Genomic DNA, 24430 nt, shown 5'->3' with positions numbered 1-24430 from the left:
TTTGGCTTTCTCTGGTAAGTTTTGGCAAACTCCAGCCTGCGCACGGTAGACACAGGAACATGCTGGTCTTTGAAGATGGACTTGTAGCCTTGCGATTGCCCATGCTTCCTCTCAATTTTGCTTCCTTAGACAGTTCTTTGGTCTTCTTTCTTTTCTCCATGCTCAATGTGGTACACACAAGGACACGGAAGAGAGGTTGAGTCAACTTTAATCCATTTTAACTGGCTGCAAGTGTGATTTCGTTATTGGCACCACCTGTTATGTGCGACAGGTAAGTAATAGGTGCTTTTGATTACACAAATTAGAGAAGCATCACATGATTTTTAAAAGGGTGCCAATACTTTTGTCCAGCCCATTTTTGGAGTTTTGTGTAAAATGATAATGATTTAATTTTTTTTTTCCCATTCTCTTTTGTGTTTTTTTCATCGCTCGCAAATTAAATGACATGATATATCAGTAGATATTGCTACCAAAGCATTTGCAATTGCAATCATTTTCTGGACGCCTGCTGCACGCATTAACGTCAACGTCGGCTTGGCATACTGTGCTCAACGAGAGCAGTGTTCATTCAATGCTCACTAATTAGACAAATTGGAGGAGGCGGTAACGCACCATTTGGTGAGTTTGCCAACTACCTTTGTCACCCTGAAGAAAGGGGGAAAGGCGGGACCTTGAAGTTGGGAGGTGGTAGCTCAGTCTTTGTTATGTGAAAAACGTATTGTTGTACAAAACCACTCGTTTTAACTTAGGTTTGTGGAAAATGGGCCAAACAACAAAATTACTGGACCATTTTACTGTTTTCGTTTATTTTTTGCTCCTAAAGGGTTCCCTTTGTAAACAATGCTATTTAGATTAAATAGGGTGAAAAAACAGTTTGAGATCTTTAATTCCCATGGGTAAGATGACATCTGAATGCCCCATCTGTAAAATTTGAATACTATGACTTGCCCCTATGATAAATAGATTGGAATTTTACACTACAGAATAACCATTTTACATGTACTTACATGCTTACTCAAGAAGGTTTTCATGAGATTACAATCTTTCTTTAAAGAAAATGTTGTAATTTATGAACGATGAAGTGCTAATATTATGAAAACTATCTGCTCTACCCCCAAGTCCTAAATTGCTGATCTCCAGGCCATTAATCTTTTAATTGTGAGGGCTTGCATATTGCGGAGGGGTCAGGGATTATGATATGCCATTTTTTATGTATTACAATATGCTTACGCAACATATTGTTTGCTTTGATAAAAGTTCTATTGCAGAAAGCATTTCACACCAGGACCTTAACCACAGTAGGTTATGAAAAGCTTGTTTCTTGCCTGCATTTTGCTCATGTTTTCATTCATAATACATGAAAACAAGTGCTAGTCTATTTTTGGAGCTTACTTTCAGAGTAAAAAAAGGTAGTAAATATGAGAAAACAAAAAGTAAAAATGCCCTCAAAAAGGTTATTAAAACATTGCTTTTGCTGTACCATGAGTTTAGTCATCGTGCGATGCAGCTCGTAAATATCTTATGACGCTACGGAGTGTAAAATACCAACATGGTGTAATGCAGACATGGGACATCATACAGGCCTGTTTTGTTTGAAACATCGGAGTCTTTATGTTTATGATAATGAGATACCACCCTGTTTGAAATTGGTGATTTCTTTTTTTTTTTTGTGGACCAGTCCCTCTCAGTTATTGTTTTGGAGTCTTTTAAAATGGAAATTTGTAGAATGTAGACCTGCATTTATCTTTTGACAAAATGCTACAAAAAAAGAAAATTGTAGATTCCTCCCTCCAAGCTCAGCTCAAGAGCTTAATTCAAGACCCAAATTAGAAACGTGTCTCACGAAGCCAAACTTCATGTATTACATAATGTTGACATTCAGTATACAGTTCACAAATATGCCAGTACCGGTACATGTTATTAGAGGTTTGCATCGGCATTGCCCTCACGATTTGATTCGATTTCAATTCGGAGGGCCACGATTCCATTCGATTCGATTCGACTCGATTCAGAGGGTCACGATTCAGTTTGATTCGGCAATGCATGACGATGCCTTAAAGCCTGGGATGCATTAAAATTCTAAAGCAAAGGATATTTTTCGTGAATCATGAGGCAACACAAGCGGTCAGACATTAAACAACTTTTTATCGGCTCTTGTGTCACTCCTGGTTGAAGTCAAATGAAAATACTTTCAGATATATATATATATATATATATATTTATTTTTAAAAACAGATCACAGCATTTTATTGGTGCTTTGAATGAGACCAGGGCTTTCTCTTTTTTTTTTTTTTTTACACACACAGTAGCAGTCTTTCACACAGTGCAACATCTGAACTCCTGTGCAAAATCAGTAATAACAGTCACTGTATTTTAGTCACGACGACCCATCAATAAAAATATTCAAGTAAATATTAAAGAAAACGACAAAGAAAATATTGTAGTGCAGCAGCATCTTTATCGCAATATCAATCCAGGGATCAGTTCAGTGGCAAACAAAACATCAACTAAATTGAAATGTAGAACAAAAGTAAAATGTAGGCCTAGCCCACAATATATGTGCAATCAACTTAGAAATGCAATCAGTAACTACCACATAGCAATAAAAAATAATGAATTAAAATGAAGTGCAGCAGCATTTTAGCAGCCATAACAATCTGTTTCAACATGAGGAAATATCAGTTTTTTGCAATCGAGAGAGCAGAGAGATAGTAGAGATTAGATCGGGCCTAAAAAATCCAGTCCGACCCGACACGGCCCGCTGGTATTGAAGCCCGACCCGGCTTGGAGTGACGCGAAGAGAAAAAAAAAAACGCAGCAGCAGCAATTTATTTTCATTTCTTCGAGTTGGCAGAAAAAACGCAAGTTTTCTTAATGTTTAAATAGTGTACATATTTTTATGATCATTATAAGAGCATTTACACAACGAAATAACGCTGGGAAAGTTTAATATAAAAAAATAACTGCGATTTTGCAGACACACAGAGGAGAAGATTCAAAAGGATCACATTTGTGTTGCCTTTGTGTGCATAAAAAAGTGTCTTTCGTAACGAATTCTCAGTTGGCAAAAAAAAAAAACGCAAGTTTTCATAATGTTTAAATAGTCTACATATTTTTATGATCATTATAAGAGCATTTACACAACCAAATAACGCTGGGAAAGTTTAATATGTAAAAAAAAAAAAAAAAAAACATGCGATTTTGCAGACACACAGAGGACAAGGTTCAAAAGGATCACATGTGTTGCCTTTGTGTGCATAAATAAAAGTGTGGAGGAGAAGAAGAAAAAGCGGGCGGCGCCACTGCTTCATGTGCGTGCACAAGCAAATGCACAATACAGAGAGCCTGCTCTCGGTTTTATCCCATTTTTAAAAAATAATTTATTAGTCCGGCGCGGCGGCCGGACCCGACCCGAACGTGAATGCTTAACATTTTGGGCCTGGCCCGACCCATTCGGGTTCGGGCACAAGATCTGACCTCTAAGAGATAGGACATCACATAACAATGGCTGAAGCGGAGAAAGAGGGAGCGAGAAAGATTATTGATGCACCTAAGAAATTGAAAGCAGACATCTGGAGACATTTTGGCTTCTACGAGGTTGGTGGGAAACTTGACCAGAGTTATGCAGTGTGTAAAAAAATGAAACATGAGAATAATAATACAAATGGGGAAACCAAATCCGTTGCATCACCGGAATTGCGCAGGGAAGATTTTTGAACGTACTTATATATTTTAAAATGTGCTGAATCGCTTCGGCTTGTTGCCTGCATCGAATCGAATCGTCCATGCCCCCCATCTGGATGCATCGCCGCATCGATTATTGTTGACACCACTACATGTTATCATTGACACTTTTTTTTTTTTTTTTTCTTTTCACAAGCAAGAATACTTTGTATTTATGAGCATTAGTCACGACATATGCATATTGTGTTTTGGGAACAACTAACTTATTAAAACATGCAATTTCAACAAAAGAAAGCCCTTTTTGTACCAACTCTTTAAGTGAATGATGATAGAATTTTCAAACCCTACAGAATTTTATGTCATTATGTATATGTACACCGAATCTACCAAATTCAACAATCAGGTCCATTCTTTCACCAGGGGAGAAAATTTTAGTCTACCTTCTTCCGTTCCTTAGTAAGCAGCAGTAGTGATAAGTTAGAAATTCAGTGTGTTTTGCAGATTTGAGGTGTTCCTCTTAAAAAAATGAAGAGAATTTGCTCTTTGTGAAACCAAACAAAAAGCAATATCAGCTGTCATAATATGCTGCTATTGTTAGACCTTCATTTGATTACTGTCTTGAAAGCAGTTTAGACTACAGTTAGGAATGACTTTGGATGACAAATAATTACATATTTAGCAATATGGACATGCCGTGAGTGACGTAACCAGATTCAATGTCAGTTGCAGCACTCCTAATACAGTGGTACCTCAACTTACGAACGTCTCTACATACGGAATTTTAAGGTTACAACCCGCCTGAACGGGAAAATATTGCCTCTTGTTACAAAAGAAATTTTAGGATGTGGAAGGCAAAAAATACAGTACGGGCTGCGACACGCAACTCCCAGAGTTTACTGAATGTAACATACTTATAGCTGCTCTGCCATTGGCTATTGCCTAGCATCTTCCTGGCATCCAGTTGGCTAAGAAGGACCTTTACCGTATGTGTATGTGTGTATCCCAGTCTCCTCTTCATTCGCTATGAGGTGAATTATGCACAACTCATTTTATGTTTATTGTGCAATAATCTAATTGTAAGCTGTGTTTGTTGCATGATTTGATGTAATTTTTATGCTTTTTAAAAGACTTATGTCTGAATTTTGGAGGGCTTGGAACAGATAAGGGCATTTACATGAAAAACTTGTATCTACTGACGGAATTATCAGGTTACAAGACTACTTCCAGAACCAATTTCGTATTTACTCGCTGTTCTCACACTCACAGTAACAATTAAGTCTGCGATCATCAGATATATCCAAGGTTTATGCCGTTGTACTTTTCACACACAGTGTTCTGTCTAATATGAGTACATGATGCAAATGATGCCAAATCTATAAATACACAAAATTTGATCGATTGTAAAAAGCTTTTGTAAATAAGAACAATTGCAACTGAAAAATTGATTAATTTAAATGATGGGTAGAGGAGTTGTTGAGTTGGTATTCCACCACATTAGCATCTGTTGACATTTTCGGGATCTCCTGTGGCTAGAAGACCACCGTAGTCTGAAAATGGGAGTCATATTAATAGTGTGTGCTTGGTTATGTGTTTTCGTACAGGACATTAGTGACCTGAGGACAGCAGTGAGCGAGGCAAACCAGACAGGGGCACAACACCACAAGTGGAGTAATGAGCAGATTCACATGCTCCTTTCTAATGTTGCTGAGCTTCAGAGCAGAATGTCGTCTTTAGAGAGCGGCTCCAAACAAAACGTGAGCATTTTTATTTCCGTTCTGACTTCTGACATTAATTCAAAATGCGGGAGCACTTCAACACTGAAGCTACTAGAGCTATTAATGACGATCTAAGCCTTGCACGAGCGACTGTAGGTGATATGCTAAAGCTCCAACATTGGTTCCTCTGTATATTGGACCTCTGTTTCAATGTGGTTTTGGTTTTTTTTTTTTTTTTTTTTTTTTGTAAGATTATTAAGATCAAAATGCTCCCTCACCCAACTATTTTCCAGTTGAAAAATGCTGAATTTCAGCCACTTACCAGCAGCGGGCCTCAAATGACTGAGATGACTGAGACCCAAACTGCCCAATCATCATCACCAGGTGCTTAACTTTTAGTGCTTGAACCAACTTACTCTTTTTTAAAATATATTGCCTGTCAACTGTCATTTTTGTTATTTTAACAGACACCACCACGTTAAGTCCTGACACGGAGACTAGCAGACGCCCGCGCTTCCTCCCCACAAAACGCTACAAGAGAAACACTGATGTCAAATGCCAAAAAAAGCACTTGCTTTCAGGGATGACTTTGAAAGGTGTGTTGAACTATCCGCAGACCTATAATACACATGTAAACATCATTCCAAATTATTAAAAAATATACTGTTTTTGTTCATTTTCTTAAATGCTCAATGCTATTTAAACTAGTTTAAAAATGTATTGATGATCAACAATTACATTTGTTCTATAATCTGTATTTAATTTGTACAAAACCAACCTTTTACAACTTTCTTTAAAGGAGTTTCTTGAGGTTCTCAATAGGGTTAAAGTCAGGTAAAATAATTGGATGCACCAAGATTTAGTCTAACTTGATCCAGAGCAGCGCTGTCTTGGATGAAAATTATTTTTTTGATGAAGGCGTGTTCTTGTTTTTTATACCAGGGCAGGAATTCTGTTGAAACATAACATCAGGCTGTAATTGATAGCAAAGTATTTGCATTTAATATGGTATTAAAACATCTTTTATTATTATTAATTTGTCCCATTACTTTTCGTCCCTTAAAAAGTGAGTGGCTTATTTTTTTAATGTATTGGGCGGTGTCGATTTGTGGCTATATATAATAATTTATGGGCCTGAATCTATAGGGAAACTAATCATCGAACCAATCTGAGATTGTTAATAGTGATCTAAATGAATGATTCTCATAATTTTCAGTTTACCTGTGGGAAATTAGCCAGTTTTACTTAATTAGTCTGAAAATGATTCAGATATGTCTATGTAAATTGGACCAGATTTCACACTGATTAACTACATTTTTCATTAAATTGAGAATTCATGTCTGGAAGAAACGTCATGGAAAAACTTCTCGGGGAAAAAAAAAGAAACGTTTTATGCAACATAAATCATATGTAATACACTGTTGCATTGATACATTGTTATTTTTTAGACTTCAGTCAAGCGGCAGCATATAGTGGGGTAAATAAGTTTTTAGTCAACCATTAATTGTGCAAGTTCTACCACTTGAAAATATTAGAGAGGCCTGTAATTGTCAACATGGGTAAACCTCAATCATGAGACAGAATGTGGAAAAAAACAGAAAATCACATTGTTTGATTGTTAAAGAATTTATTTGCAAATCATGGTGGAAAAGAAGTATTTGGTCAATACCAAAAGTTCATCTTAATACTTTGTTATGTACCCTTTGTTGGCAATAACGGAGGCCAAACGTTTTTTGTAACTCTTCACAAGCTTTTCACTCACTGTTGCTGGTATTTTGGCCCATTCCTCCATGCAGATCTCCTTTAGAGCAGTGATGTTTTGGGGCTGTCGTAGGGCAACACGGACTTTCAACTCCCTCCACAGAATTTCTATGGGGTTGAGATCTGGAGACTGGCTCGGCCACACCAGGACCTCGAAATGCTTCTTACGAAGCCACTCCTTTGTTGCCCTGGCTGTGTGTTTGGGATCATTGTCATGCTGAACGACCCAGCCACGTCTCATCTTCAATACCCTTGCTGGTGGAAGGAGATTTTCACTTAAAATCTCTCGATACTTGGCCCCATTCATTCTTTCCTTTACACAGATCAGTCGTCCTTGTCCCTTTGCAGAAAACCAGCCCCAAAGCATGATGTTTCCACCCTCATGCTTCACAGTGGGTATGGTGTTCTTCGGATGCAATTCAGTATTCTTTCTCCTCCAAACACGAGAACCTGTGTCTCTACCAAAAAGTTCTATTTTGGTTTCATCTGACCATAACACATTCTCCCAGTCCTCTTCTGGATCATCCAAATGCTGTCTAGCGTACCGCAGACGGGCCTGGACGTATACTGACTTCAGCAGGGAGACACGTCTGGCAGTGCAGGATTTGAGTCCCTGGCGGCGCATTGTGTTACTGATAGTAGCCTTTGTTACTGTGGTCCCAGCTCTCTGTAGGTCATTCACTAGGTCCCCCCATGTGGTTCTGGGATTTTTGCCCACCTTTCTTATCATTTTGATGCCACGGGGTGAGATCTTGCATGGAGCCCCAGATCGAGGGAGATTATCAGTGGTCTTGTATGTCTTCCATTTTCTACACTCCAAGCATTTTACCTATTGCAGATTCAGTCTTCCCAGCCTGGTGCAGGTCTACAATTTGGTCTCTGGTGTCCTTCGACAGCTCTTTGGTCTTGGCCATAGTGGAGTTTGGAGTGTGACTGACTGAGTTTGTGGACAGGTGTCTTTTATACCGATAATGAGTTAAAACAGGTGCCATTAATACTAGTAACGAGTGGAGCCTCGTTAGACCTCGTTAGAAGAAGTTAGACCTCTTTGACAGCCAGAAATCTTGCTTGTTTTTTGGTGACCAAATACTTATTTTCCAGTCTAATTTGGAAATAAATTCTTTAAAAATCAAACAATGTGATTTTTTTTTCACATTCTGTCTCTCATGGTTGAGGTTTACCCATGTTGACAATTACAGGCCTCTCTATCTTTTCAAGTAGGAGAACTGGCACAATTGGTGGTTGACTAAATACTTATTTGCCCCACTGTATTTGAAGTTTGTGTGAAGTTAAGATTTTGACTTGCAACACATAAAATCAACCTAGCAACAGCTAGATGCTAGATACCACTGTAATTGGGTCCATAGAAGTTTAAATGATTGCAATATTTATTTTTTTGTCCACAAGGTCTGGAAGAAATTTTTGCAGATGTCAAGGGCGATCCGGCAAACCTGACTTACGAGGAGCTATGGGGAAAACTCGGGTCATCCATTCCGAAAGCTCGCGCATTGAGATGTTTTGACAGTGACGGGGACGAGAGCTACTCCCTGACAGAGTTGAGAGTTGCTTTTGGGGTGTGAACGGGGAACCCACAGACAGCAGTATTGAAGGAAGCCCAGCGAGCTCTGGGATACGATTTCTGTAATTGCTGCACTTCTTTGTGTGTGTGAGAACCGATTGTCACAATCCCATTTTTTTCCTATACAGCACAGTCGCAGCTTCTGGGCCCCTAAAACGCAATCTAACACACTCATGTACAGAATGTTCACCTACCTTTTGAGTGTCATTCTCAGCTGTCAATTCCACCCAAGTACTCACTGCGGAAAGGTTCTGTCCTACCCACAAACCTATCACGCGCTCACCTGGTACAAGCGTGTAATGTATTTATAGACTTTTATGAATGTTTACAAACTGACTACTAGAAGCAGATTCTTCCAATCTTTGGCGGTTTTTAGTCACTTTTCCTCTTAACTAAGACACTTAATTAATCCTAAAACAGTTCAGTTTATGTTTTATGCATTAGGATAGATTGTTTTTCCCCCTTTACTGTTGTTCTTTCCCTTAAACAAGATTTGAAGGGCTATATTGACTTCGAAACAACTAATTTATGTAGCAATAAGTAGGTGACCTAGCATGCAGTAGAGCAGAGGTGGGCAACCTATAGCTTGTGGGTCAAAAAAAAAAAATCCATGAATGCTCATCAAACACGTTTGATCGTCGTTCTTCAGTATGGCACGAGTGACTTGTTAGAATGAGAAAAAAATCCCCACTTCTGCAGTCGACACATCAGGCTTAATGTGTATCAGGTAGTACAAGCACTGACGTCACTCTTTTAAGAGACTCATTTTACGGGCAGCGCAATGGTCTAGTTACGCACTTGTCCCCAAAATGGTGGGTCTGTAAAAAAAAAAAAAAAAAATGTATGTATATATACCAGTGTGTGTATATCTCATTTATTTTTTCCCAGGGTGTTGGATGACTTCATTTAAAAATCTGTAAACATTGTGTGTTATTTTAAGATGTGCTTTCCAAATTTCTTATGTAACATGTACACATTTATTTATGACAAAGCTGTTATTGTCAACTACATGGCAGTAGTTCCGACAACGAGCTTGGAATGCAATGGCGCGGGCAACTTCCTAATGTGTTGATGTAGATCAGGGGTGGGCAACCGTAAAACAAATTTGGGAAAATAAAACAAAAATCTTAAAATTTTTCATTTATTTAGTACGGCCCCAGGAGGATTGGTTACCTATCACTGATCTGAATGCTGCTAGCCTGCTACTACGAGATTTTATTAGTGTTTTTTTGTGTGAGCATCAATGAATAAAAAGTTCAGGTTTCAACTGTGGTCTTTGATTAGCTTTTTCCAGGTATTTAATGGTGACATACATTAAATACAAAATGTTCAGTTGATGGTGTATATTTTCACAACAGTATGTACATTTATCATGCCAATGCCCCTTTGGCCCTCCAGTCCTGATACAGAAGTCCCAGCAGTTCCTCTTCATTCTCCTCTTCCTCTATAATGGCATCAGTCTCCATAGGAACTTCCTTCCTAGACTGAGACCTTCTCTTTGCCATGTCCCTCTTGTCTCTCAGCATCTCCACCCTCTTGTAACACTGGATTTGCTCATCGATCTCGTCTATCTGCCTGTCGAGGCGGCCTTCCTCGTCGTCTTCGGCCACAATGGCCTCAGATTTGGTGTTTACCTGCCGTATCTCCTTCTGGAACTCTTCCCACTCCTTATCCAAGTGGTCCTTAGGAGCATCCACGTTGCGCACCTTGGCGTCCCGTACCGGGTCATCGAAGAAGCCCTCGGGTAGCGCCTCAGCCATGTTGTCCTTCTTCTCGGAGCTTTTCTCCTGCACCTCCGCCTTGGCGATCGAGCCCGAGTGGGAGACTGCCGGGACGGTTGGGATGGAGCTGTCAAAGAAGTCCGCTGGTAGTCCAGCTGATTCCGCAGGCTGAGGAGTACCGGTGGTCGATTCTTCTGCCGTGGGCATCTCTTCATCTTCGTCGTCGTCATCATCATAAACTCCAGATAGTAGACTAACACCAGCAGACGTTTTGACAGAATTTGCTTTCTCAATGAAATCTCCAGGTACCGCCGCGGTCGACTGACCGGGCGTTTGTTTCGCTTTTTTCACGTTGACGTCCTCATCGCCGTCCGTCACTTTTCTCTTCACCGCTTGATTTTGCGGAGTCTGTTTCCCCTCTTTAAGCTCGCTCACCTTCTCCTTGTGCTGTTTTCCCAGGACGTGAGCGGCCCACAGGAGCTCAGACTTGACATGCGTGTTGCACAGAGCACAGCTCAAGTGTCCCAAGCTGTTATATTTGGCAAACGGGGACTCGATGCGCTTCTTTTCGGACGTTTGCCTTTGCTTCTCCCGCATCAATCGCCGAAGTTCCTCTTGGTTTACAACTTTCTTCCCCTTTTTCGTGGGAGCCATTCTAGAACAAAAATAATATGATTATCTGAGTTGACGGGCTTGGCGAGCTCCCCAGCAACTGTTATGGCGCGTGAAAATGACGTCAACAGAGTCGCGCGATCACGAGGGTTCTCGCGAGAGAAGCTTAATTCTCCTGTCTTATTGAACCATCCCGTATGATATTTGCCGCAAAACGCGCTGAATCTCAACTCGTTTCATACAAATATGCGTACAAGAATTAATGCAGGCAAAATTCGTGTAATTTTTCATGGTTCAGTCTTAAATACGTGTTTTTCCTGATGGGTGTGCGGTTTGATATTTGTTAGCTTTTGGGCTTCTGTCGCCGCGCCCACCGTATAGTGTATGTATATTTTTATTGCGGGTTAGCTAGCAGCACTAGCACCGCTTCCCGGCTGCTCTCTTAATGTCGCCGTCAAGTTTGATGATTGTCGTGCAGCGGAGTGCCTAATTTCAACATTTTTCGCAAATTGCTCATGCTTACAGCTGTAATTAGCTTGTAGCTAGTTGACTTGAGGTCTTTTTGCCGTTATGACAGGTGAGACGATACGTGCCGTGCGTAAGGAGCACTACAAAGGCAACAAAAATGCCCAAGCCGAGTCCTTTGACGAGACCTCGAACGGAACCATCCCTAACGGCACCGCTCACCAATTTAAATCCAACAAGGCTTTCTTAAAATCTGTCAAACCGTCGACACTGCACCAGCACCAGCAGCTGAATGCAAACAACCTGAACGGCAACGCATCCATCAGCACGATTGTCAACGACGATAATAAGAATCCGATCATCCTCACTAACGAGGACTTCCCCGTGCACGAGTGCGTTTTCAAAGGGGATGTTCGACGACTCTCCTCCCTCATCAGGACCCACAGCATCTCTCAGAAAGACGTGCACGGTAAGAACATTATTTACATCCAACTCTTTAGCATGCACGCACTATTTCTACAGAATTTGTAAAGGAATTTATGCTTGTATGTTGATTTTTTTTTTTTTTTTAGGCAATACGCCACTTCATCTGGCTGTCATGCTAGGCCACAAAGGTAAGAGCACAATAAAGTAGAGCTGCTGCTATCGAATATTTTAGTAATCGAGTATTGTACTGAAAATTCCATCAGTTAATCGAGTAATCGGATAAACCCAAGGTGATAGGTTTGGTCTCAACGTTGTTGTTGATATAACAACATAACCTGCATGTACACTTTTTGCTGGGTATGGGACATTAATAAGACCAAACAGATTGGGTGAACGCAAGGGCGTAGGTTTGCATAGGGACGGTAGGGACATAACACCACCAACTTTTAAGGATGCTCAAATTGTCCGCACCAACTTTTAAGCAACCTAAGATTTGTGTGTTCCCCACCTTCACAACATTGACGTGTCTTTACATTACTTAAAGTGGCTGCTGCTGCTGGCTGAAAAAAATCCTTCTAATATCCCTCCTTTTCAAATGGGGCGGAAGAGGCGGCATGTCGACATGTATTTCTGTCGGGATTGTGTGAATGTGGGGGGTTCTAGTCATCAGCCAATCAGACATGCGTTTGAAGGGGAAAAAATGGACCAGCACATTCAGCTAGTGAAAAGGGGTAAATGTAAGTCTGAACATAATGTAGGGTCAATTCTATCCTTACAACTTATGGTAAGCCGCTAATTTTGCAACCGAAAGTCCGACCTGCATCAGAGTTAGCATAACATTAAACTGTGTGAACTTGCTAACCTGTAAAACTCGAGTAGAAAGCTGCTTAGAGACGTGTCTCCCTGTACTTTTTCTACTGTTAGCGTTCATTCAACTGTGCGTTTATTCCCTAATTAAAATGTATTTTCTACATCATTAAAAAATATATTTTTTTACTCGCAGCCGATGCACAATTTTTTTTTTTAACCGTCTACGTCAAAACGTCTTAGTTAGGGAATACCAAAAATAAATAAAAATGGAACCTTCCTTCAGGTAAAATACTACTGCTTTTGTCCACAAACACAACCAAACTCAACAAAAAATGAAGGCTCCTTTGGGCTGCTTTCAGTCCACATAAATAAAATAAAAATGAAAAGTGGGGAGAAGGGGTTAAACCTCGCTTCACTACATTTCTCACAGTTAACGTTAAATGTAGAAAACATACTGAAGGACACTTCTCTCTTAGCAGCTTTTTACTTAAGTTTTGCAGGTTAGCAAAGTCATAGTTTAATGTTATGCTAACTCTAATGCAGGTTAGGGTTACACGTTGTATATCTGTCTGGGCTGTGAGTGCGTGCGTGTGTGTGTGTGTGTGGGTGGGTGGGGGGGGTGGGGGGTCATGTCATCACCCAATCAAACGTGTGTTTGAGGGGGAAAAAATCGACTGGCACATTCAGCAAGTGAAAAGGGGTAAATGTCATCCGGAACATAATGAAAGTAATTCACTTAATAATGATAGGCTCAATTCTATCCACACAACATCTGGAAAGACTATCTAAATTACCTATATAAGGAAACTTTATTTATAGTTGTATAAATAGTTATAGTAATTGGTATATTTATAGATATTTTGTCAATAAGGTTGCTTTGAGTATCCTTCAAAGTTGGTCGTGTCATGTCCCTACCGTCCCAATGCAAATCTACGCCCATGGATAAAACATTTTAAAAAAATAAAAATAAAAAAAATAAAAATGACATTTCACCTAATATTGAACCATTTTTAGACAATGTCTTTATTTTATATATGCATTGTTGAAAACAGCCAACAATTGCTTCCCAGATGTAACTAGAAAAAGAACAAAAACATTCACTGCTTTCACTCAAAAAACTTATTTTTTTAATTTTTTTATATATAGTACCTTATTTCTTACCTAAAAATGTCATTACGCGTGTTTCAATTGAATTTCCATTTGTGTCGAGTTATTTTTAAGTTTTAGTTAAGTTTTAAGTTGGTCTAAATTGTGAGTCCTAAAAGGATTTTGAGTTTTTGCAATGTTCAAAATAAATGTTTAGGCACCAGTAGAGGCGTGCAAAATTTCCGATTCTTAGATTATTCGCGATTCGGCCGTGGAAGATTCGAGAACGATTCACAAATATCCAAATTCCGATTATTGAATTATACCAGGTAAAGCGGAAGTAAAACACAGTCAGCGCGGTCTTTGGGACGCATTGAGGAACGGACCGAGAGTTAATATTATGTTCAACTCATGCCGCTAGATAAAAAAAAAAAAAAAATCATACCTGACTGCGGCTGACAGCCGCTACAAACAACGCCCAGTTGCTAGTTGCTACAAACATACGGCTACAGTAGATATCATATATATGTAGAACTAGATGCAAAATGAAGATGACGTCAGTATTAGACCATGTATTATTGAACAGAGATGCGAAATGACAGACTTTCCGGCGTAAGTAAACAGCCGCCATCTTAAAGCAGTAGACCTCTCTAGAAGGCTCTGTTGTAGCGAACCTAAGTAACTTTTAATCTAAAATACTCCTAAAACGGCAGAATCTTGTCTTGAATCTATCTTTAAGTGATGAAATAGTGTTAAGACTTTGACAAAAGTAGACAGAAGGGAAATTATAGAATAACGGGAGCAATTTTAACAACTGTAACAATTGATTCACAACATTAATTTAATTGAATGTAGTTTAAAGCTGCTGATAAAGAATGGGGACTGGAGTTTTTTATTTACTGTTATTTTTGTATATTTGTTTACTGTTATATGTTAACTTGATACTAAAATAGTAGTTTGGTTTAGCCTGAGAGGATTTTTGAACAATTTTGGAACTAATGTACAAAACATAAAAAAAAAAAAAATTAAATAAAAAAAATAAAAAGGAGGGGAGTGCATCAATAATCGTTTTATAATCGAATCGGAGCCTTTGAATCGTAACCGTAATCGAATCGTTAGGTGCCCAAAGATTCCCAGCTCTAGGCACCAGTGCTACTTGGTGTTTTATCTATCAACGACTAGTGAGCTAAAATTGAAGGTTAGCTCTATTATGGTTTTATTTTACACCCTTATCACTCTACATCACTGTTTTTATGGATTAAATAAAGCCTGTGTGAAAGACACGTTAGCCACGCAGCCACAGTAGTCATAATTAATATGAACCTAGCCCTCCGCATGGCTATTGTTACGTTAACAAGGTACAGTAACGTTAATCTTATTTACTAGCGCTACGTAACTTAATTTTACCTTGTCTCAGGTATTGGTCCTCCGCTCTCGGAGTAAACAGGGTGCCTTTGGTGGAGCTGCAAACGTGCTGTAGTGGAATGCAAGCACTGTCATAAAGTGAATATATGAAACTGTTCGACTTGGTGTCCAGCTTGAAATGCTCTCACACTTTTGACATTTTCTGTTTTTTTTTTTTTTTTTTTTTTTTTTTTTTTTTGGTGCCTTTCTCTTCGCTTTTGTTGGCATCTTTGTCATTACCGCTATATTCATGCATGGTTGAAATCAAATATATCCGCTGCCTCTGTCTTCTTCCCATACCCAAGCAACTTCAGCGCGTTGTGCCGTATTAAAAGTAGTCCAGGCAAAACGGCATGCTCAGAGTTGGCAAAATTAAACGATTCCTTGAGGCGGAGAAAATTCTTCGATCAATTTTTAAAATCGAGTAATCGTTTAGCTCTACATTAAAGTGTAAAGGAGTCAGTGTTTTAGGGGAAAACTGGCACCATCGTGAAACTTTTTTTTTTTTTAATGTATCGTTTAAACTAATGCTGTAAATATATGCATAACAATTAAAATGTCATTTTTTTCCCCTCGATATATTGGGTAGAAATAAGACCTTTAAAAAATATCTATCCTTTTATCAAATACACGACATGATATGAAACTGCTGTACTTTGCTCTGATCAAGGGACTGTATTGGTATGTTGCAGGTCAGGAAAAGGCAAAAATGTTGATCATTATTTTCAGTTTGCTTTCATGAAAATTGCCAGAAATCTGAGAATATTTCCTGTTGTGAATTTGAAGTTCTTCGAATTTCATGAATTTAAAGTTATTCAAGGCCTCCAAATGAATTATCAAAAACATTTTTGATTCATTTGATAGTCGTTTAGTTGATGTACACGCCATTTGTACACAGCATTTTCGAATAGCATTTCAATGTTCTGAACGGTCAACAGCAAAAAAAAAAAAAAAAATTTAACAGATCTTTTACATTAAAAAAAAAAAAAAGTAAGATTTTTCTTTAGTTAAATACTTAATGGTCAACTAACATTTGGGACATGACCCAGTAGTTGAGAAATACTGGTGATATTATGTTATTATTTGTCTCATTTCATGTTTAATTGTGTATTATTATTGTACCAAAAATACACCTATCTTTACATCCAAAAGTCACATTTTTTCTATCGTTTTTTTTTTAGAATGTGCCCTTCTTCTTCTGGCCCACAATGCACCTGTGAAAATGAAGAATGCACAGGGATGGAGTCCTCTGGCAGAAGCTATCAGCTATGGTGACAGACAAATGAGTAAGTGCAGTAGTGACACTTTAACAAATACACAGTCTTTTAGCTCATAATGACAGCCTAATGGCGACAAGCTTTATAAAAAGGGATGAGGAATGAATTATAAAGCAGGCTTGAAGACAATTTGCTCCCTTTATCCTTTATTGGAAAGTCCTGTTTGTTGCACTTCGGTGCGTGTTAGTTTGTGGATTTGATCTGAGCATTTATTATCCTGGCTTCGGCCTTCCGGGCAGCTTTGGAGCGTAGCCCGAATGGCGGCTTAGTGTCGGGAAGCTCATCAAAAAGCTTTACGTCAAAACAACATTTGGGATGCTTCATTCTGTTCATGCTGCAAATCGTGTACAGGCCATTAAAGATAGAAGAGTCCAGAGTGAATAATTGAACAGCCTTCATGACGGCAGATCTTGTCTTCGCTTATGTAGCCGCTAAGCATGCGGCTCCCCCTTCTCCCTGGTGGTACTTGCATGCATACCAATGCTGCCGTTTTTTATAGAAAAAGTCAACTGAAGGGTGAGTGATTATGTATGATACAGGAAAAAAGCAGGTTTGTCCTCTATCATCACCTTTAGTCGCTGCAAAGTGCCTTGTCAGCACATTACTGCCGTCCATTGCTCCAGCTCCCACAATGCATCTTGCAAGATGCATTAGTTTATGGAGCTGCCTGCCCATGCGTAACTTAGTGGTGCCGTGTGATTAAGTAGCCAATGGAATTAGCCCTTTAATAAAGTGATGCACCACTGGACTTTATTATTCTGTATATTGTTTTCCTGCCTTTTGTGCACTTTTAATGTGGTAATGTCTTAGTTTAAGCAAATGCACGTTATTTCCTTGTGTTTGAATCTATTGATTTGACACTTCATTAGCTACACAACCCATGAAAAATTGTGCCTTTACAAAGATAATCACCATATTTCTCATAACAAGACACGAACAAGCCGTAAGGAGCCATACATGCCTGAAAGGTGACTGTTAGTTCTAGGTTTTGATTTTTACCTGATCCTTGGGTGATTTTGTTTCTACTCATAACTGAGACAAAGTGGTAACCATTCAAAAATGGCTTATTATTGAGCTTGTGCAAAACCGTGATCATCTATTTCCATGAAAAGTGGCCTCGTCCAATCACCCACTTAAAAAAAGAAAAAATAAAGATTTCACCTACAAAATTGTTAAGCGACCTGTCAGTTACTCATCAAAAGTGAGCCTGGAAGGCGTGTATAGAGTATAATTGTAGGGGTGCACGATATCCATTTTTTGAAACCGATATCGATAACTTCCTGCTCCTCAAAGCCGATACCGATCTCGATAACCGATAATAAATATATAATTTTTTAAATGTATAACCTGAGTTTTTGAACACCTGGAGGTTTTTAAAAAAAAACTACCGGTAGTGGCGGATTCAACATAAATTTGCCTTTGATCTCATCACATCAGATTTTTGATAATGACATGAACAAAACAGTGCGTTTTGTTAGCCAGCTAAAAATGAATGCACTTCCATAAACCACAAGGCCTGGTCTTTTCTTGCTTTTATGGGAAGACACTTATCCTAATATTGTGAAAGTACAACAGAAAAATACACATATTCAATACTCAATATACAACAAAATGCACAATACACTTATATACACAACTATTACACTCACCGGCCACTTTATTAGGTACACCATGCTAGTAACGGGTTGGACCGCCTTTTGCCTTCAGAACTTCCTCAATTCTTCGTGGCATAGATTCAACAAGGTGCTGGAAGCATTCCTCAGAGAGTTTGGTCCATATTGACAGTTGGTGCAGATTTGTCGGCTGCACATCCATGATGCGAATCTCCCGTTCCACCACATCCCAAAGATGCTCTATTGGATTGAGATCTGGTGACTGTGGAGGCCATTTGAGTACAGTGAACTCATTGTCATGTTCAAGAAACCAATCTGAGATGATTCCAGCTTTATGACATGGCGCATTATCCTGCTGAAAGTAGCCATCAGAAGTTGGGTACATTGTGGTCATAAAGGGATGCACATGGTCAGCAACAATTCTCAAGGAGGCTGTGGCGTTCCAACAATGCTCAATTGGTACCAAGGAGCCCAAAGAGTGCCAAGAAAATATTCCCCACACCATTACACCACCACCACCAGCCTGAACCGTTGATAGAAGGCAGGATGGATCCATGGTTTCATGTTGTTGACCCCAAATTCTGACCCTACCATCCGAATGTCGCAGCAGAAGACCAGGCAACATTTTTCCAATCTTATATTGTCCAATTTCGATGAGCTTGTGCAAATTGTAGCCTCAATTTCCTGTTCTTAGCTGAAAGGAGTGGCATCAGGCGTGGTCTTCTGCTGCTATAGCCCATCTGCCTCAAAGTTTGACTTACTGTGCGTTCAGAGATGCTCTTCTGCCTACCTTGGTTGTAACGGGTGGTTATTTGAGTCACTGTTGCCTTTCTATCAGCTCGAACCAGTCTGGCCATTCTCCTCTGACCTCTGGCATCGACAAGGCATTTCCGCCCACAGAACTGCCGCTCACTGGATTTTTTTTTTTCCTGGACCATTCTCTGTAAACCCTAGAGATGGTTGTGCGTGAAAATCCCAGTAGATCAGCAATTTCTGAAATACTCAGACCAGTCCTTCTGGCACCATGGCATCATGGATGTGCAGCCGACAAATCTGCACCAACTGTGTGATGCCATCATGTCAATATGGACCAAACTCTCTGAGGAATGCTTCCAGCACCTTGTTGAATCTATGCCACGAAGAATTGAGGCAGTTCTGAAGGCAAAAGGGGGTCTAACCCGTTACTAGCATGGTGTACCTAATAAAGTGGCCAGTGAGTGTATATGTATAGCATAGCACACTAGCTTGAGCTACTAAAGCATTGGCTGGCTTCTATAACACAACAACTTATGAAGTTCTCTACATATAACCCTTCACCACAGAAGTAAACATATATTGCGCATCCATATGTTATAGTAAACATAAAATACTTACATATATTTCCGATGCGGAAACGTAACAGAAAGCATTCACGATTGTCAATGCTACCGCTAGACACTGCAATGTGTAAGTCAGACATGTCCAAAGTCCGGCCCAGGGGCCAAATGCGGCCCATGGTCCAATTTCATCCGGCCCCCAGCTTCTGTCATAAAATCAATAACGTCTGATCTGCACACAGACTTAATAAATTGGTCAGCAGTACTGCTACCAGAATATGAAGTAGCTTACACACTAAATGCTGCTCCTCATTTACCCACTAAAAGGCAGCAGCACTCGAAGCTACATTACCCCGTGTGACCCTTTACTTTCAATTTTCTAAAATGGCGATAATCAACAAAAAACAGAAAGTTGACTGCGACGGCTAACGCTTCAAGGATAGGTGGAAATTGGACTATTTCTTCACAAAAATACGCAAAAACTGTGTGCCTCATTTGCAAAGAGACAGTCGCTGTTGTTCAATGTGAGGCGATATTACCAAACAAGACACGCTGAAATGTACGACAAGATTACAGGGGAGATACGCAGCGAGAAATTAAAGCAACTTGAAGCTAGTTTAATTTCATAGCAACAGTATTTCGCAAGAGCTCGAGAGTCGAAAGAGAACGCCACAAAGGCTAGTTGCGAGATTGTTGAAATTATTCATTTAAAAAAATAATAAAGCAAATGTGACATACAGAATGGCTTTCTAAAATTTGCTTAAATATATTGTTCTACGTAAAGGACATTTTTACCACACCAAATCTGGGCCCCTTTGCAAAAAGTTTGGACACCCCTGGTGTAAGTGAATGAACCTAACTACTATAACAAAAAAAATGCAGTGAATTATTCTGACCAGCAGGTGGAAGCAATGCCCCGCAAATGGTCAACTGATTTCCCATACTAGTGTGTAAACTGTAAAGGTGGCACACTAGTACATATTATCGGTCCTATTAATAATGTTATTGGATTTATCGGGATGACGTCATAATTCCTATTATCGGACCAATAATTATCGTGCACCAGTATTTGATTGCTTTCCATTTCCTGTCTCGCAGTAACGGCAATACTGCGCAAACTGAAGCAGCAATCTCGCGAGAGCGTCGAAGACAAAAGGCCAAAGTTACTGAAAGCCCTCAGGGAGGTAAGTATGTCAAATGTATCTAGAATTTAGTACCAAATTCCCCAATCATCTTCTTGATTCTTCTTGTAGCTTGGCGACTTTTATTTGGAGCTGCATTGGGATTTTCAAAGCTGGGGTGAGTAAGTTGTTGAAACACTTGATGGAAATACTCGTCAAAGACGTCTTAGCATCTTTTCTCCATTACAGTGCCTCTTCTGTCCCGGATGCTTCCCTCAGATACTTGTAAAATCTACAAGCAAGGCATCAATATCAGGTAGACACATAAAAAATTGACAAGTAGAATAATATACTGTAGGCTAGAAAATGCAGTTTCTTCAGAATGTTCCCGGGAATGTTTTACTGCTGAAGATGTATTTTTGGTCGGAAACTATGACCATTTAGTCAAATATGTGAATGTGTGGGGAAAAAAATCAATTTTTTGAATAATATCTTAAAATGTGAATGGGCAAAGATATGAAACTTGTGTTTGTATAGTACAGGCCAAAAGTTTGGACACACCTCATTCAATGCAATGCAAATGAAGGTCCCAACCCCATTGATAAATCAATAAATTCCACGAATCAACCCTGAAAAGGCATACCTGTGAAGTTAAAAACCCTTTTAGGTGACTCCATCTTGAAGCTCATCAAGAGAATGGCAAGATTGTGCAAAAAAATAATCAGAGCAAAGGGTGGCTACTTTAAAGATACTAGAATCATACATGTTTTTAGTTATTTCTCCTTTTTTTGCTAAGTACATAATTCCACACGTGTTCATTCCTACTTTTATTACCAGTACATAATTCCACACGTGTTCATTCCTACTTTTATTACCTTCCGTGAGAATTTACAATGTAAATAGTCATGAAAATAATGAAAACGCACGAGTGAGAAGGTGTGTCCAAAATTTTGGCCTGGTATGTGTGAATGAGAGGTCATAGGTTTTTGGTAAAAAAAAATAATGACCACTGATTGAGATTTTTAGTTGTGGGTCCTAGAGTAAATGGGAATCAATGTACATTGGTACCGCTACAAACGAATTTAATTCATTCCAGGACCTGGTTTTTAAATCGAAATGTTCGTATGTCGAGTGGGATTTTCCTGTAACAATACATTATAATTTGATTAATTCATTCCATAGTCCAAAACCGTAAGCTAAATCCTTCATAAATACTGCAGGTACAATTACTAATAACAATTACACATAGCAAAACAAGTAAATTATAAATATAAATCGGAATAAGAATAGTATAATACAGGTAATAATAATAATAAATTAACGAATCAGGTTCTAATAGGCCAGTTGTGTTTTGCATGCTGTTCCTGAATGCATGTGACTAACATGAGAGTGAGCGAGGTGCAGAAGAGTTGGAAGTTTTTACTCTGGCTTTTCATTGTCTGTTGTTTTTGGGAGAGGTGGGGGGGACCGGTGAGCCGGGTTGTCTACCCTGTTCACTCACACGCACATCACGCTCATATTTTTCTAACATTTCCTTCTTAATTTCAATGGTAAGCGTCACCTTTTTCCACTAACCTTCTTGTGACCCATGTTTATTTCTCTCCCGTCTTGCGGGAAAACAATGAGACACTGTCATAAATCGTTGTATTTTGACTAGGGATGTACCGATCCGATCATGTCGGAAATCAGGCTGAACGAGTCATTTTTCAGAGGATCGGAATCCAGTGAAAAGGATCGGATTTTTAATTTAAAAATAGTTATGTTTTTCTGCTTCATGTTCATACAGCGCCACAACCTCTCACCCTCCCTCCTTATAAGCAGTGAGGCCAAACTGTCCAGCTTGCGTTTGGTACTTGAATTTAACGATGATTGGCAGGTTTGTAGCTTTGATCTTGCCAGAGAAGCTTGGTAGCTCTACGATCAAAGGCACAAATGTGTCAATCATCGTTAAACTTGCGTAAGTGTGCTGTGGCAACTCATTGTGTAAGTGAGAGGCTGTTCTCAGTAACGTGAGCGTCAAAGAGTGACTTTTTTTCGGTATCTGATTGGGACTGCAGATTCTCAAAATCAGGTGACTCGTACTCGAGTGCAAAAATATCCGATCGGGACATTCCTAATTTTGAGCATGTCGTCATATGTCGGGACAAATGGCGAGTTAAATTTTACGTTGGATGTCGAAAAGATCGTATGTCGAGGTACCACTGTATATCGGTTTTGTGCCTCCTAGTTTATCGTCAAAGGGACCAAATTGGGATTTGCTTGTGAGTGGGGGATCAATTTGAATGGGAGCCAAAGAGGATATTTTTGTGGGTCTAATAATGTTGACTATGGAATCAAATAACTTGGTGATTTCAATGCGGGCTTTTTGGTGGAATTTTCTCAAAAGTTCTCAAACCGTTGAAATAAGTCAGAATGTTTTGGGAGTGTCCCGTTTAAATATCAATGTAGGCTATTTTTTTTTTCCTGGGTCCACCAATGGTGTTTTTTGGGCCTATGTTGAAAGTCATTATTTTTTTTATGGTTCTTAATCAGTGACAATGTGTATTGAATAAGCAATGTCAATGTGTTAAGTTGAAAGGGCCATTGGAAAATGTTTTTTTATTAATTGTTTGTTGAAAGGCATTTTATAGGGAACAATGAATTTATGGACCGGTAAAAATACAACCCTCACATCGCATGTTTTTTCGGGATTAATGCAATACAGTGCCGATTTGTTGGTTACAAAAAAGGAGTAATAATGTGGGATGCTTTGACTTTGTCACTACAAAAAACAGTTACATCCCCTCATTTATAGGTTGGATACCACCCTCATTGACTTCATCGATATGAAGTGTCAGCGCGGTGACCTCAGCTTCATCTTCAATGGTGACGCACTGCCCTCACAGTCCTTTGTGGTCCTGGACAACGAGGCCAAAGTGTACCAAAGAATACATCACGAGGTCTGATATACTTCACCTGCAAAAGAGATAGCATTAGTAGTTGCTCATCATGGACCTTCTTGTGTTTATGATTCAAAGGAGTCTGAGATGGAGACTGAGGAGGAGGTGGACATTTTGATGAGCAGCGACGTCTACTCGGCCACCTTGTCCACAAAGTCCATCACCTTCTCCCGCACTCAGAGCGGCTGGCTCTTCAGGGAGGACAAAACTGTAAGACTTGTGCTATGTATTCTCATTATCGTCACTAAGTCTGACTGATATGACAATGTACTGTTTAGTAAATTATTGGCATTTTTAATTCATTTAAAAATTGTGCTTTGCTGAGCTGATATTTCTTGAATCAATAATCCAAAACGACCACTAGATGTCTCTAAACCAGCAAGGTAACCAGGGATGCAATATATCACTACTAGGAGTGGGAACCTCAGGGCACCTCACGATACGATACGATTCGCGATACAAGGCTCACGATAACGATTATATCACGATACAGCGATTATCGATATATTGGTCAGAAATTGGATACAACTGTTGAAACGAAAAAAGAAAAAAAAAGATATTTAAAAATAGAAAAAATACTGTTTAAGTCATTTATTAAACAGTGACACCTTTTCTGTGCAACATTGCTGTAAAATATAAATCTACTGCAAATTGTGCCCCTGCACATATAGAGGAAACCAACCACGACCACTGATATCGCTTGGAGAGATCATGATGAATGGCACCCTTAATTTCTTTAAAGTTTTAAATCTTTAAAAAAATAAATAAATAAAAAGTGCCGTAGGTGTCAGCAGTTGAGCTTGGAGTGGGGCAATGATAAAATTGGTGGGTCTTTTCTTCGTATATGACCTTTGTTGCTTGGTTTGAGCACTTCCGCTATCTGCTTCAGCATTTAAGATGT

The 24430-nt window shown here is 39.3% G+C and overlaps 3 protein-coding genes across 3 annotated transcripts in view; 2 read left to right on the top strand and 1 right to left on the bottom strand.

Annotated features, from left to right (window-relative positions):
- efcab14 (EF-hand calcium binding domain 14) overlaps nucleotides 1-10006 on the top strand; it is a 20183-nt gene extending 10177 nt beyond the window's left edge. Inside the window, exons 6-9 of the mRNA XM_057857653.1 lie at nucleotides 5286-5438; nucleotides 5693-5783; nucleotides 5867-5995; nucleotides 8568-10006. Coding sequence (XP_057713636.1) covers nucleotides 5286-5438; nucleotides 5693-5783; nucleotides 5867-5995; nucleotides 8568-8740 — 546 coding nt within the window. The 3' untranslated portion in view covers nucleotides 8741-10006. The remainder of the gene's footprint in view (nucleotides 1-5285; nucleotides 5439-5692; nucleotides 5784-5866; nucleotides 5996-8567) is intronic.
- Nucleotides 9565-11216, bottom strand: znf830 (zinc finger protein 830). Its single transcript, XM_057857654.1, has one exon. The coding sequence runs from the start codon at nucleotides 11112-11114 to the stop codon at nucleotides 10110-10112; it is 1005 nt and encodes a 334-aa protein (XP_057713637.1). The 5' UTR covers nucleotides 11115-11216; the 3' UTR covers nucleotides 9565-10109.
- Nucleotides 11112-24430, top strand: part of LOC130929996 (ankyrin repeat domain-containing protein 13C-like) — a 25920-nt gene continuing 12601 nt past the window's right edge. Inside the window, exons 1-8 of the mRNA XM_057857652.1 lie at nucleotides 11112-12006; nucleotides 12110-12151; nucleotides 16445-16549; nucleotides 20568-20653; nucleotides 20723-20768; nucleotides 20840-20906; nucleotides 23385-23529; nucleotides 23608-23739. Of these exons, the coding sequence (XP_057713635.1) occupies nucleotides 11643-12006; nucleotides 12110-12151; nucleotides 16445-16549; nucleotides 20568-20653; nucleotides 20723-20768; nucleotides 20840-20906; nucleotides 23385-23529; nucleotides 23608-23739 (987 nt within the window). The 5' untranslated portion in view covers nucleotides 11112-11642. The remainder of the gene's footprint in view (nucleotides 12007-12109; nucleotides 12152-16444; nucleotides 16550-20567; nucleotides 20654-20722; nucleotides 20769-20839; nucleotides 20907-23384; nucleotides 23530-23607; nucleotides 23740-24430) is intronic.

The sequence above is a fragment of the Corythoichthys intestinalis genome, chromosome 14, assembly GCF_030265065.1.
Source record: "Corythoichthys intestinalis isolate RoL2023-P3 chromosome 14, ASM3026506v1, whole genome shotgun sequence".
In the NCBI taxonomy this organism is placed as follows: domain Eukaryota; kingdom Metazoa; phylum Chordata; class Actinopteri; order Syngnathiformes; family Syngnathidae; genus Corythoichthys; species Corythoichthys intestinalis.
Note: the sequence above shows the minus strand (reverse complement) of the source record. Positions and strands in the feature narration are given on the sequence as shown.